General features: G+C 55.4%; 1 protein-coding gene across 7 annotated transcripts in view; it reads right to left on the bottom strand.

The window, feature by feature from the left end:
- PC (pyruvate carboxylase) overlaps positions 1-15,403 on the bottom strand; it is a 112,008-nt gene that overhangs the window by 12,691 nt on the left and 83,914 nt on the right. For all 7 annotated transcript variants that reach the window (XM_063728059.1, XM_024255592.3, XM_054525562.2 and 4 more), the window contains 9 exons: positions 10,791-10,926; positions 10,455-10,639; positions 10,083-10,248; positions 9,822-9,967; positions 9,545-9,662; positions 9,071-9,222; positions 7,632-7,750; positions 4,964-5,126; positions 2,527-2,709 (listed from right to left, as the gene is read on the bottom strand). In XM_063728059.1, coding sequence (XP_063584129.1) covers positions 2,527-2,709; positions 4,964-5,126; positions 7,632-7,750; positions 9,071-9,222; positions 9,545-9,662; positions 9,822-9,967; positions 10,083-10,248; positions 10,455-10,639; positions 10,791-10,926 — 1,368 coding nt within the window. The remainder of the gene's footprint in view (positions 1-2,526; positions 2,710-4,963; positions 5,127-7,631; positions 7,751-9,070; positions 9,223-9,544; positions 9,663-9,821; positions 9,968-10,082; positions 10,249-10,454; positions 10,640-10,790; positions 10,927-15,403) is intronic.

Below are 15,403 nucleotides of genomic sequence, written 5' to 3'. Positions count from 1 at the left end.
TGCAGCCTCCTGAACTATCTGCTTCTAGGCACTGGCTGGGGGGCATGCGCAGACGTGGCCCTCAGCCCTGCAGAGGGTCAAGCTCCCCCAGGTGCTGTATGAAAACTCAGAAGGCGGCCCTGGCACCCCAGGCCACGGCAAACACGCCACACAGACTCCCTGGTGTTTTCTGTGTGAGGGGCAAGGCGCTGCCGCCAGGCAGCCGAGGTGAGGCAGGCGCTCTAAGGCATACGTGTGTTCATGTGTGCATGGACCTGGCTCTCACACGTGTGCCTGCCCTCCCAGCCCCAGAACATGCAGCTAGAGGTGGGCTTCAAGAGCCTGGTTTAGAGAAATGGGAGCAAGGTCCTCGACACAAAGGTGTGGGGAGCGAACACCATGGAGGAGTGGGCAGGGACGCGGGACAGGGTGGGTGAGCACAGACGGCAAAGGGACAGGAGGGCCAGGGCTGCCACGCTGGGCGCTAGCATGAGGCTCGGGGCGGCTAGAGCCAGCGGCCTGGTCTCGGTGCACATTTGGGGAGGACTTGGCACCCCCAGACACCAGAGACACTTATCCTGCTGCTGGCCCCGTGGTCACAGGCTCTAGTGCCCCTTTCTCCACCTGGGGGGCGGGGGACGGTCTAAAGAGGAAGATCTTTCCAGGCCCTCCAGGGTGCAGTGCAGGCACAAGGTTCTATGGCCCAGGGACCAGCTTGGCACGCAGGGAGCTGCTGAGGGGGAGGAGGGAGCAGAGGAACTGGGCACAACCCCGGGAGCCAGCCAGGACCACAGAGCAACGGGCAGGGGGAGGCGAGGGGGATGGCCTGGGTCACCCCTGTGCATGGCCGCGCATCCCCTCAACACCGAAGCAGCCGCAGGACATCCCCGCCAGGACACCAGGAGCCGCAGCAAGGTGCAGGGAGAGCGCGTGATGTCGACAGCTGATGTCGCGACACACCTCTGCCTATGTGCACGACAGGGACCCCCAACAGGGAGGCTGAGAGGCTCGCCACGGAAGAGTGACACCCCCTGGCCTCTAGGAAGTGCACTGTTCCCTCTTAAGGTGGGAGACAGGCTGGCCACACACACAGGCATGGGCCCAGAAGCCACCAGGGGCTCTTGCGACCAAGCAGCCATGTGGACACGTGAGGGGTGACCGCAGGACCCTGAGGGGACAGCACGGCCCACGTGCCCCCCCATCCCCCAAGCAACTGCGCCTCGACGACAGGCAGGGCTGGAAGAAGCTGCAAGGAGGACACGAGGCCAAGGCAGAGGGGCCGATGCCAGTGCCCAGCACAGCCCGCCCTGTGGGGACCCCCAAGAAGAAGATGGGGTGGTAATTCCCGCAGGGGCTGAGGGCCAAAGCCCCTGTCCTCCGGCTCTTCTTGCCGTTCTGAGGGTGGCACCCATGGGACACATGCTGACTTCAAAGGCCGAGGCGGAATTTCCTGGCTATGGATTCCTCTCTAGCTACAGACAACAGTAACAGAGCCCAGCAAAGGGCTCTTTAGATCCTAAATACCCATTTAGAGTCCTCATGCCAGGCAGGGCACCCCCCAAGGCCACGCAAAGACAAGCCGAGCTGCCAGCCCTCCAAGGGCAGGGCCGCTTGCCTCCTAAGCCTCCTGCTCATGTCTCTGGCTGCGCCCCCACCCTCGGCTGCTCCTGAAGCACCCGACACTGTGTGCACCAGGCCAGGTGAGGAGAGCAGGGGGCTGGTGGGGGCCTGACTCTGTGCAAAGTGACCGCATCTACACGACTTGGGCTCTTGCCCGGGGTGGGGATCCACATTTTCCAGAAATTAAGAATTATCTGGGAGGCCAGGCACGGTGGCTCACACCTGTAATCTCAGCATTTTGGGAGGTCGAGGCGGGTGGAACACCTGAGGTCAGGAGTTTGAGACCAGCCTGGCCAACGTGATAAAACCCCATCTCTACTAAAAATACAAAAATTAGCTAGGCATGGTGGCGGGCGCCTGTAGTCCCAGCTACTCGGGAGGCTGAGGCAGGAGAATCGCTTGAACCTGGGAGGCAGAGGTTGCAGTGAGCCAAGATCACGCCACTGCATTCTAGCCTGGGCAACAGAGCGAGACTCCATTTCAAAAAAAAAAAAAAAAAAAGAATTATCTGGGGAACATGTTCAAAACATAGGTTCTGGCGCCTCTACCCAAACCTGTGGGATCAGGATTTCCAGAAGGGAAGCCTGATGATATTTAACACACATTCCAGGTGATTCTCACCCCAGGGGGGCAGGACACAGTGTGGGTCTCCCCAGAACAAGACTAGACAGGAGGCGTGTGAGGAAGAGCTCCGGCCAGGCCACTCCCAGGGACTCTGGCAGCGGGGTGCCCAGGCGCCTGCAGACTCTGAAAACAGCTGGAGTCTGGCGTGCAGCTGCAGCCGAGGAGAGCCACTGACCTCGACCCATCAGTCAGGGGGGCAAGGCTGAGGTGAGGCCATGTGCCAGGCCCTTGGTGGGGAAGTGAACGGCTAGGGGACCTTCCAAGGGCCGGGAGCAAAGACAGGCGGGGGCTGCAGGCTCTCACCTTCACACCTCGGACGCGGAACTCCGCAAGGGCTCTGCTCATCTTGGTGGCAGCTGTGGGGTGGTCTTTGCCGTGGGCAATGACTTTCACAAGCAGGGAGTCATAGTGGGGTGAGATGACAGCTCCTTGGAAAGCGGAAGCATTATCCAGGCGGATGCCCATGCCCTCTCCGCTCCGGAACACCTGTGGGAAGGGTGGGGTGTGAGGACCTGCGCCAGAAACTGCGGTCAAAAGTGCCCCACCCACCCCGAGGCTGGCCAGGTGTGCACCCAGCAGCTGCTGAGAGCAGAGCGTGGGGTGTCCGCAGGTGAATCCCAGCTCTGGCTGGTCAGGTTTTGCTCTGTTTCTGCCACCAAACCCAGGAGTGCGTCCCTTCTCTATATGTCACGCAGTCACTGCTACTGGCTCCCTGTGAGGAGCTGGGAGGGGGCAGAGGAGGAAGGGAATGCCTGCCGCAGAGCGGGAGAGGGGCCCGGGCAGACCGGGGCCAGCCCTGCCTCTATTCACATGGACCTGCTGCACCTGCCTGAGCAACCCTCTGGCCTTTCAGACTCATCCACGTGTCCATGCGTTCGTTCCACAACACGGATTGAGGTCTGCTGACCCAGCCGCTAAAGGGCCTCGCCACAGTCTCCCAGACAGCGAGGGGACACACAGGCCGGCGACAGGGCCTCCAAAGGACAATGTGCGAGGCAAGAGGCGAGGCTGACCAGGGGATGTTTTTGTTTTTAACAGGGTGGTGGGGAAGGCCTCAACATCCACCCATGCTCCCTTCCTTTCCTTTCCTTCCAGAAGGGAGGATGGGAGGGAGAGGAGGCAACGAGGAGGAAGTGGGAGAGGAAATGAAGGGAAAGTGCCAGAGGCAGGAGAGTACCTGCCCAGGGGTCCACACCCATCAGGGAAGCAAACCAAGGGCGAGGAGAGGGCAGCGGGGCAGCAGGGCAGCGGGACAGGGCCACGGCCAGGGCCAGGGCCAGACGGCAATGGGAGGAGCAGCGGAGAGGAGGAGACAGAGGCGCCGACACTCACACACACACAGGTGGCTCGTGCCGCCTGAGCTCCCGAAGAGAAAGGCTCTCCGGAGGTGGGGGACCTGTCAGGCCCAGGTAAGGAAAAAGGGGAGTGGGGGGACCGCCCAGAGGGGCTCGGGACACCCACTGCCAATTTCCGCTTCTCGGGGGCAGAGGCCTGTGTTCAATAAAAGGAACTTAATAAAATATTTAAGAGTGAACACTCAGCTGAGAGCAGAAACTGTCGGCTAAAAATACTCTGTGGTGAGGCAGGCTCTGAAGAGCCAGGCCTTGGAAGTGGGGATGGAGGGAGGCAGAGAAGTCAGGGGCCGCCGGGCAGCACTCAGCCTGGGGCTGCCCCCACCTACAGACTCTTCTAGAAACAGAATGCAGGCGGCCAGCTCCCTGCTGAAGCCACAAGCTCTGCTGCTTCCAGAATCCAGAGAGCTCTGGTCCCTACCCCCAGCCTCCCCAGCCTCCCTTGTCTCAGAAACCCAGAGCCTGGCCCAAACTCATGTTTGCTCCCCTCACCGCCCCGACACAAGCCCAGGGGCCTCAGCCTTGGACTCTGGAGCAGAGCTGGAGCTCCATCAATGTCTTGCCTCCTTTGGGGCTCAGGCCCCTGGATAGGGAGCAAGTCCCTAGCACAGCTGGCACGGTGCTGGCAGCACCTGCAGGGCTGGGAACAGGCACTGAGCAGGCCACAGGGCTCCTTCCCACAGCTGGGACCAGAGGCGGGGGAGATGGGTTTCGGAGGCCAATAACTGGGTCCCGGTGCTGAGAGGAGGGAAAGTACAGGGAGCCCTCCTGGAGAAGGCGCGAGTCTTGCTGTGTTGGGGAGCCTGCCCTGGGCCGCCTCTGAGCCCCTACACCAGTTCTCTCCCCTACCAAGGCTGCCATCTCACAGCCCCGAATCCGCCTCTCAGTCTCCCTCCTGTGCCGCCATCTCCAACTCCCTCCCCCATCCTTGATGGGCCCCTGAGCTTGGCTCAGACTCCATTGGGACCTCTGGGCCCAGTCCTTTGCCGCCTCCACCCCCAGGTCCTGCCTTGCCAGCCCCTTCCTCAGATGGGAGGTGGAGCTTGGGCTCCGTTGGCAGCAAGGCGTGGGGCTTCTGTGGGAGCTGGAGGGTCAGGGGCTGGCTTTGTGTCCGGGTCCCTGCGTTTTGCTCCACCAAGCCGGCCTGCTCCCCACTCCCACCCTCACAGCTTCCTCCTGACCTGGGCGCCCAGCAGTCTCTTCCCCTGGGAGGCGCCACCCCTCCTCTGGGCACTGCCTGCCTCCGTGTACTCTATGTCCACTTCAGAGCCCACATGCGGGTCCTCCCTAACTGCCGGGCTGTGGCAACTTGGCGCTGCAGCCCCAGGCACTGGGCAGAACCTGTGTGCAGGTGAGCTGGCATCTCCCTCTGCTCGAGCGCCACCCACCTCAATGCGGCCGGTGTCGGGCTGGAAGCTGCGCGCGGGGTCCTCGGTGGTGACCCGGCACTGGATGGCACAGCCGTTGATGCGGATGTTCTCCTGCCGCAGGCCCAGGTCGGGTAGGCTCCTGCCCTCAGCCACGTGGATCTGAGCATGGACCAGGTCTACACTGTGGGGCGTTGGGGGGAGGGGGGAAAGGACGGGAGAAGGGGGGAAACATGAGGCGGGCGATAGACGAGGGGCACCGCAGCCAGGGGGGCGTCCATACACAGTGCGACTCCTGCCCATAGGCTCTAGGCCAGCCTGAACAGCCAGCTCCTCCCAACCAGTGGCTCCACCGGCCCCTGCCCTGCTCCCACCATGAGCAGACTAAACTACACAGTGCCTGGCAGCTGGAGAGGGCCCGCTGAAATACCAGGACCACCTGCTCCTGCACCCCTGACTCATGATGCCGTCCACGCAGCCCTAAGCTGCTCCTCCCTGTACTCTGCCTCCTTCTTCCTTGAGGTCTGTTTTCCCCACTCCCCTAAACTCCCCCTTGGTAAAGCCTAGATTTGAAGCCTCAGCAGATCTCTAGGTCAGAGGGCCAGGATAGCACATTCTTGGGGCCATATGTGCTATGCTGTGTGGGTGGCTGTGAGGGGGGCAGTGTGCAAGAGAACAGGTGCTGTGAAGGCTGGGCTCCTCGAAATGGCAACCACAGCTGTGAGAGGGTTGCACAGTGGGTGCTGGGTCAGGACCTGTCTTTCTGGGGCCTGTTTTCCTGCTGGACTTGTGCCCAAAACCCCCTAGAGATGCTTGGAGAGTGCAAGCTTCTCCACCTCTGCAGGGTTTTCCAAGCTCAGCCTTACTGCTCCTAAGGGCAGTCACAAGTCCAAGTGGAACAGCTGTTTAAAAAAAAAAAAAAAAAAAAAAAAAAAAAAAAAACCCAGGCCAGGCACAGCAGCTCATGCCTGCAATCCCAGCACTTTGGGAGGCCAAAGTGGGTGAATCACACAAGACCAGGAGTTCGAGACCAGCCTAGCCAACATGGTGAAACCCTGTCTCTACTAAAAATACAAAAATTAGCCAGGCCTGGTGGTGCACGCCTATAATCCCAGCTACTCGGGAGGCTGAGGCAGGAGAATCACTTGAACCCGGGAGGCGGAAGCTGCAGTGAGCAAAGATCGCACCACTGTGCTCCAGCCTGGGCGACAGAGCAAGACTCTGTCTTAAAAAAAGCCACTCAAGGTTTTACATGTATTGCCACTGAGGCTTGTGGTGAAGGCGGCCTGGAATCTATGCTGGCAGGAGTTCCCCGTGTTCTTGCTGCCTGCTGGACCACTTCGCAGCAGAGATGACAGCTCCCACTCGGTGCCACGGGCCAGGCTGCGCTCCTCCCATGCTTCATCTCCACGACAGTGCGCTGAGAGCCCTGTCATTCCCGCCAGAGGAGGAGCTCGAGGGTCAGAGAGGCTGGAGCTCACCCAAGCTCCATGTGGCTCGGGACCTGAGAGCACCTGAGCCCCAATCTGTCTGACACAAAACCCGTGCTCCAGAGCAGACAGACTCCCATCCCTAATAGGAGGCTCTAGGCAGACCCAAGACCGAGGAGTTCACAGCAGCTTGAGGGGAAAAGTCTCACTCGGCCAAAGTGTTGGCCTTGTCTGTAAGCTTCTCCTAAGGGGAGGGAGGGGCCTCCATGACCCCGGCGGGCCACAGCAGCCACCCCGACAGCATCCTCAGTCTCAGGTGGGGTCGGGGCTGGGGACAGAACTGGGGTCAGGGATGCTCCACAGTGAGATGGGCTGGCCCAAAGCCAGCGTCAAGAAATTACATGGCTCAAAGTAGAGACCTTGAAAGGGTGAGGGCCATCGGGACTGTCATTTAGAAACCAGGCGGATTTTAAAAATGTCATCCGCAGTGCCTGCAGGGAGCACGCTAGTGCCACCTCTCTAGAGGGCTGTTCCGAGGGATGCTGCTTATCCTTCAATCAGATAATCCCGTTGAAGGGTTTACCCTCAGAACTCTTCAGAGCTGAAGCCAAACATTCGGGCACACAGATAATAACTGACACGCTTAATAACCACCAAAGCCAGACACAACCTAATTGCCTAACAATCGAGGACTATGTAAGTTAAGAAATATACACAAGACAGAATAGTACGCAGCCACTAAAAGTATTCAGAGACAATTATGGCCTGGGGAAATACCTTCAACAAATATCAAATTTGAAAAGTAGAATAAAAATTCTATATAAAACATCTCTATTGCATCAAACTATGTCTCTAGTAAAGCAGGTAAACCGGGAAAGGAGCAAACCAAAGACAACCGGAGATGCCTGGGTTCCAGCGCCAGCTGTGTGACCCCGAGCAACTCTCCAAATGTCTCTGAGCCTTGCTTTCCTCCTCTGACAGATGGGAGCACCTGGGCCTGAGCAATCGGGAGTGTCCTGACAGAGAGGAGGGCTGTCAGTCATTTTTATTTGCTCCTTTGTGCTGATTTTTATAATAACCATGTAATGCTTTTAGAATAATGACTTTTAAAACACTAAGTACCTGGATCCCCATTGCTCTCCACCAACGTGGGGAGTGAGCAGGGCCCCTGGCTGCCCCCAGGAGCCACTTTGCCTGCACTTTATGCAAATCCTAGAAGCCACGCCACCCGCCCCGCCCACCCGCCCGCCTGCGCTCACTCGGTGATCTCCTCCGTGACCGTGTGCTCCACCTGCAGGCGGGAGTTGACCTCGATGAAGTAGTGCTTGCCGTGCCTGTCCACCAGGAACTCCACGGTGCCTGCGTTCTCGTAGCCCACCTGTGGGGGCGGCCGCGTGAGCAGGGGGAGCACAGGCAGGGCCTGGGCGAACTCACTGGACACAGGACAGGGATTCCGTCCCACCCACTGGGTTGGTTCCGTAAAAGAATGGCCTGTGGCAAATCCTGCCCCTACAGATGGCAGGCAGACCCCAGGGCCCGGGTCATGCTCCTGCCTGGACACATCCCCCAAGTAGTCCACTGGGCTCCAGGGTTCCCGGAGCCACAGATGGCTGCACAAAGCTCATCTGGGACGAGACATGGGCAGAAGCCCCCGCCCACCCCAGGCTCGGCACCTTGCCCTACTGCCTCCTGGGCTTGCCTGCCAAGGCTGTGTCATCCACTCAGACCCAGAGACCCAGGCCTCTCCCAGCCTCTGCTTCTGCTTGGAGGTGTTTTCAGAAAGTCCCCTTCTAGTCTACTGCGCAGTCACCTCTGGCCACCACCACCCAAATAAATTCATTTGAGAGGTACCGACAGATAATGACTCTAACTCAAATTTCAGCCCTAATTCCAGTTTCACTTTTGGTCTCACCAAAACAACCAACCAGACTGAATCACCTCCCTTAAACCTGTTATGGAATGTGAAACAGTATAAGCCAGTAAATAAGACCTGACTTCAGCGCAACTCTGGTCAATGGCTCACATTAGCTGTGGCTGAGGCCTTGCTGCAGAGTGCGCACCCCGGCCTTCAGCCTGGGGAGGTGACACATCCTCCGCTGCCTGTAGGCCGGGGAAGAAGAGGGGGCAGGACCCCGCTGCACGCCTGGCCACAGCAGGTGCTCTCCAGGCCAGTCCTGGGGCAGGTCGCTGTGGGGAGATAGCTTGCCACCTCAGCCTCCTCCACAACCCAGGACCCCCCGACCAGAGCTCCCAGAAGAGCAGAGATGGGCAGAGGGTGCAGAGCAGGAAACAGATCATAATAAACATGATGTAGGAGACAGAAGCACATGAGGACTGCCTTCATAATGGTCCTCAATCTTGACAGAATCCACGGAATCTCATTCTCCTGATGACAGGGATGAGCTGGTGCCACAGAGAAGCCAGGTCTGTGTAGCAGCAGGGCTGAGGAGACAGCTGGGGCTCCTTCCCTCCCTCTTCCCAGCCATTCTGGACTCTAAGCTTGGCCTCTGGGCCAGTTGCCTCAACTGCACATGGAAAGGATGCCACGGACCCACTTCTGGCCCCCAAGAGAGTCCTTCACCCTCTTTTCCCCATCCCCAGTCACTCAGGGTTCCCTTCCCCCACCAGCGCCCCACTGTGAGGCCTGCTGGCCTGTGAGCACAGGCTCCTGTCCCAACATGGGAAGCCCACCCTTCACCTGCTTAGCGAGTTTCACAGAGTCGCCAGTGAGCCGAGTCCGAAGCTGCGGGTCCAGGTGGGCGGCGGGGGCAATCTCAACCACCTTCTGGTGCCGCCGCTGGATGGAGCAGTCTCGCTCGTACAGGTGCAGGATGTTCCCATACTGGTCCCCTGGGGAGGGAGGTAAACTGGGCTTAGCTTTTACTGGAATCTACACGCCTCCTAAATGCCCCTGTCACCCCCACATAACCACTGTGGCCAGTCAGTGCCGGCTGCCAGCGGTACAGAGGCTGCCAGGAGAGACACCAGCACCACCAAGGCTGTGAGGACCAACTGCCAGCTCGGCCCCTAGAGCCCACTTTCCAGAGTCCTCTGGAAAAGCACCCGACAGGCCCCAGGGCTGTCCCCAAGTCCAGCCGCTGTGACCCCACCAGGACTGGGCCTCTCAGCTCCCGCCTCCAGCTGCCCCAGGCGGGGCGTTGGGACCACTCACCTAAGATCTGCACCTCGATGTGGCGCGGCTTCTCGATGAACTTCTCCACGAACAGTGCCCCATTCCCAAAGGCGGCCAGAGCCTCTGAGTAGGCCCGGGTGTAATTCTCCTCCAGCTCCTGCGAGGGCGGGCAGGGGCCAGGCAGACATCAGACCCCACAGTGCTACCTCTCCCCTGCCATGAACCCCACCCACTTTCCAGATCCCTTGAGTGGTCCGCCCCTGCCCCCATGGCAGGCTGCCCTGCTCCGCTCCCAGCCCTGGGCATCTTCACTCACTTCGTAGCTGTGCACGACCCTCATGCCACGCCCTCCACCCCCATAGGCCGCCTTGAAGATAATGGGGAAGCCGTAGGTGTTGGAGAACTCGTGGGCCTCATGCAGGGACGTGATGGGGGCGTCTGTGCCAGGGACAACGGGAACACCTGTTGGGAGAGAGGTGTGGGGGAATCTCTGTAACAGGCGGGAATCACTGCCACCCCTCCCTGCTGGACCCTCTCCAGGCTGTGGGGCCACCCCTTGCTTGCCCGTTATATTCACCCGCAGCAATGGCGATGGCCCGGGCCTCCACCTTGTCTCCCATCTTGCGGACCACTTCTGGGCTTGGCCCAATAAACCGGACCCCTGCATCCTGGCAGGCCTGGGCGAAGTCTGCTCGCTCAGAGAGGAACCCGTAGCCAGGGTGCACTGCATCTACGTTGTTCTCCTGCGGGTGCGGGTCAGAGAGAGGACGGTACCCTTCAGTCCCTTCCAAGGCCTCGGCCAGCCTCTTCCCCTGCCTAACCTGCTGAGCTGCATCCATTTACCCACCGACGCACAGAGGCGCTGAGCACGCCAGCCTCAAGAGACCCCCGCGGCAACTAAGACTCCCTGGTCCCTGCTGTCCAGGCCCAGCCAGGCTGCTGGGCTCACCTTGGCCACCTTGATGATGTCTGGGATGTGCAGGTAGGCCTGCACGGGGGCCAGGCCGCGGCCGATGAGATAGGCTTCATCTGCTTTCTGCCGGTGCATCTGGCCCGTGTCCTGCTCAGAGTAGATGGCTACGGTGCGGATGCCCAGCTCCGTGCAGGCCCGGAACACACGGATGGCAATCTCACCTAGAGGGCAAAGAAACGAGAAGTTAGATTCCTAGGTCCTAGGAGAAGCAGAAAGGGGAGTGGGGAGCCAGGGCCTGGAGGCAGTGAGTGGGAGAACACCAAGGCTGGGGCTGGCCACAAGGCTCTTCTCACCAGCCCCACTGGTGCTCACCTCTGTTGGCCACCATGACTTTCTTGATGGGCTTATACTCCAGGCGCCGGACATTTGGGGAGGCAGCGGGGGCGGTGGAGGTTCGGCGGATTCCCAGGAGCCTCAGGCCCCCATGGACTGTTCGGAACTTCAGCATCTGGGGAGGGAAGTCAGAGCCCAGGTTAGTGCAGACTCAGCACTGAGGCTCCCCAGAATGAGTGAGGGCCCTTCCCAACCCCACAGTGGCACACACAGAAAGGCTAGCACCATCTACCTCCTGGATGCCTGGCCAAGCCCAGCATTTCCTGGCTCTAGAGAAGGGAGCAAATCCAACCCCAAATGGAGCCCCCAGCTCACCCTGATATCCTTAACTGTGATTTTACTGTTGTAGAGACAGGGTCTCCCTATGTTGCCTAGGCTGGTCGCAAATGATCCTCCCACCTCAGCCTCCTGAGTAGTTACGACTACAGGTGTGAGCTGCCGTGCCCAGCATAATATGCACTATAACTTTTAAAAGTATCAGGTCGGCCCATCCTGGCTAACACGGTGAAAACCCCGTCTCTACTAAAAATACAAAAAAAAAAATTAGCCGGGCATGGTGGTAGGCATCTGTAGTCCCAGCTACTCGGGAGGCTGAGGCAGGAGAATGGCATGAACCCAGGAGGCAGAGCTTGCAGTGAGCCGATATCATGCCACTGCACTCCAGCCTAGGCGACAGAGCGAGACTCCGTCTCAAAAAAAAAAAAAAAAAAAAGTATCAGGTTGGGCGCGGTGGCTCATGCCTGTAATTCCAGCACTTTGGGAGACCGAAATGGGAGGAGCACCTGAGGTCAGGAGTTCAAGACCAGCCTGGCCAACATGGTGAAACCCCACCTCTACTAAAAATACAAAAATTAGCCGGGCATGGTGGCACACGCCTGTAATTCTAGCTACTCAGGAGGCTGAGGCATGAGAATCGCTTGAACCTAGAAGACAGAAGTTGCAGTGAGCTGAGATTGCGCCACTGCCCTCCAGCCTGGGCGACATCAAGACTCTGTTTCAGAAAAAAAAAAAAAAAGTATAATACTTCAGGTTGGGCACGGTGGCTCACGAACCTGTAAACCCAGCACTTTGGGAGGCCAAGGCAGGTTTGTGTGAGCTCAAGAGTTTGAAACCTGCCTGGGTAACATGGTGAAATCCTGTTTCTACAGAAAATACAAAACTTAGCCGGGCATGGTGGCACACACCTGTAATCCCAGCTACTTGGGAGGGTGAGCCAGGAGAATCACTTGAGCCTGGGAGTTGGAGGTTGCAGTGAGCTGAGATTGCACCACTGTACCAGTCTGGGTGACAGAGCAAGACTCCATCTTTAAAATATATATACATTTTATATATATATATATATTTTATATATATTATACACATATATATAATAATTATATATATACATATATAGTGTATATATATTATATATATATTTAAATCAACCGACAAGCAAGACTCCATCTTTAAAATAGATATATTTTATATATTATATATATTTTATATATTATATATAATTATATATATTATATATATTTTATATATATTATATATAATTTTTTATATGTTATATATATTATATATTCTATATATATTATATATATTATATATAATATATTATATATTATATATATTATATATAATATATTATATATTATATATATTATATATAATATATTATATATATTATATTCTATATTATATATATTATATATTCTATATTCTATATATTCTATATATTATATATTCTATATATTATATATTCTATATATTCTATATATTCTATATATTCTATATATTCTATATATTATATATTTTATATATATTTTATATATATTATATATAATATATTATATATTATATATTATATATTATATATATTATATATTATATATTATATATTATATATATTATATTATATATATTATATGTTTTATATATTATATATGTTTTATATATATTATATATATGTTTTATATATATATTTTATATGTTTTATATATATTATATATATGTTTTATATATATATTTTATATATATATATATTTAAATCAACTGGCGAAAACTTATATCCCTGAATGCAGAGAGGCTTCAGAGGTTGGCCAGTGCTTCATTTGTAAAATGAAGGAAACCAAGGTGCAGTGGAGACTAAAAAGACAGCTGCCCAGCACAGAGCCCAAGCCAAACCAGATGCAGTCTTTTCACCCCTGCATCTGGGCCTCATCTAACCATCTGATTCATTTCTTTTTTTTGAGGTGGAGTCTCGCTCTTGTTGCCTAGGCTGGAGTGCAATGGCACGATCTCCGCTCACTGCAACCTCTGCCTCCCAGGTTCAGGCAATTCTCCTGCCTCAGCCTCCCAAGAAGCTGGGATTATAGGTGTGCACCACCATGCCTGGCTAATTTTGTTTTTGTTTTGTTTCTTTTCTTTTTTCTTTTTGTTTTTTTTTTTTGAGACAGAGTCTTGCTCTGTCACCCAGGCTGGAGCGCAATGGCACGATCTCGGCTCACTGCAACCTCCGCCTCCCGGGTTCAAGTGATTCTCCTGCCTCAGCTTCCCGAGTAGCTGGAATTACAGGCACCCACCACCACGCCCAGCTAATTTTTGTATTTTTAGTAGAGATGGGGTTTCACCATCCTGGCCAGGCTGGTCTCCAACTCCTGACCTCAGGCGATCCACCTGCCTTGGCCTCCCAAAGCGCTGGGATTACAGGTGTGAACCACCACGCCTGGCTGTATTTTTAATAAAGATGGGGTTTCACCATGTTGGCCAGGGTGGTCTTGAACTCCTGACCTGAGGTGGTCTACCCGCCTCGGCCTCACAAAGTGCTAGGATTACAGGTGTGAGCCACCACAACCGGCCCATCTGATTCATTTCTTAGAAAAAGTTTAAAACACTTGACTCAGCCATTTTGTTTTAAGTAAGGAACATAAAAACCTACTCAAGAAATGAAACAAATATTGCAAAAACCTTAGTGCCATATTATAGCCAACAACCTAGAAAAGGGGAAATAAAGACAGAAGAAAAAGAAAAGAGAAGAAACAAGGAAATAAGTAGAAGAAAGAGAAGAGGAGGAGGAGGAAAGACCCACAGCCAGGGGAGGAAAACAGCAAACCCCACTAGGGGCAGACCCTATGCCAGGTACAGTTCTAGGCCTTAGGAGTCGAGAACACGACAGTGAAGGGTTCTGCTCATGGAAGATAAATGGCAGTGAAAGGAGCAAAGAAAAGAAAAACAAGACACAAATAACATTTCAGATCACAAGTGCCTGGAAGATAAGAAACAGGTGACATTTTGCGAATGATCTGGGGCGGGTGCAGGGGTTTGGGGGCTGGATATTAGAAAAGGCCTCTCTGAGGAGGGGACACAGAAGCTGGGACCTGGATGGGGAGAGGAAGTTGGCCACGCACAGATCCGCAGAGAAAGCTCCAGGAAGAAGGGACAGCGATTGCGAAGTTCTCAGGAAGAACAGGCTTGGTGCTGTCCCGAGAGAGGGAAGTGTGAGCCCACGGCCTGAGGTGGGGCTGCAGCCACGGAGAGGGCCCAGTGGTTGAGGCCTCCCTTGAGCCATGGACAGGACGGGAGGGACATGATCGATGCACAGTGGAAAGGATCTCTCTGGACTGGTGAGCAGCGGGGCTGACAGACAGCGCATGTCTGGGGCAATTCGGAGCCTGAACTGAGAGACACGGAGCCTCTGACAGGCAGAAGCCGTGGGGGTCAGGGTGGGGCTTAGGAAATGTCTGGGCTATGACAGACAAGATTCGTCGAGAGACCCACCATAGAAAGCAAGGTAGAGGAAGAAATCCTGCATGGGTGGGCGGAGATGACTTTTCCTGCTATAAGAAGGGCAAGACAGAAAAGGCAGGGCTGGGAGTGAGGCAAGCTCACAGACGGGAAGAGCAGGGCCAAGAACCTGGGCGGCATCACAGGGGTGGTGGTGCCTGAAGCCAGGGAGAGAACAGCCTGGGAGAAGTGGGTCAGGCCTGCGTCTTTGGGCCCACTGGAGTTGAGAGTCTGGCCGAGGAGGAAGAGCCAAGAAGGAACCCGGGGGGATGCCTGGAGGAGGGAGGGACGCACAGGCCGCTGGGCAGAAGCGAGCGGCTCTCAGGAGGATGGGGTGCGAGCTGGGCAGAGCATGACTCCCAGAGGCAGGGTAAGATGGGGCCACTGCGGTGACCAGGAGGCACAGGTCACACCCGGCTATGGTGAACATGGGTAGAGTAATCTTGCTGGGCTCTGGGCTCCTCCTCTTTCTAAAATATACCTTGTCCTTATTAATTGTACAGTGGAGAAACCTGGCGGACACCACGGTGACCGAGAGATGAAGGTTAACATCACTAGCACCGAAGAGACACCACACACCTCCTGATGGGGTTCCCGCCGCCGTGCACGGCCTGAATTTAATCAGGAGAAAGCAAGGGGCAAACTCAAATTCAGGGAAATTCCACAGAATAACTGGCTTGGACTCTTCAAACATGTCAAAGGTCGTAAGAGACAAAGACGCAAGAACGGTTTCAGATGAAAGGAGACCAAAGCAACAATGGCGAGAGCCACACACGATCCTGGATTGGATCCGGGTTTCTCTTGCTAAAAGGACATCAGGGGACAAC

Source organism: Pongo abelii, chromosome 9, assembly GCF_028885655.2.
Source record: "Pongo abelii isolate AG06213 chromosome 9, NHGRI_mPonAbe1-v2.0_pri, whole genome shotgun sequence".
Lineage (NCBI taxonomy): Eukaryota > Metazoa > Chordata > Mammalia > Primates > Hominidae > Pongo > Pongo abelii.
The sequence above is the reverse complement of the archived record's forward strand: the minus strand, read 5'-3'. Positions and strand labels throughout refer to the sequence as shown.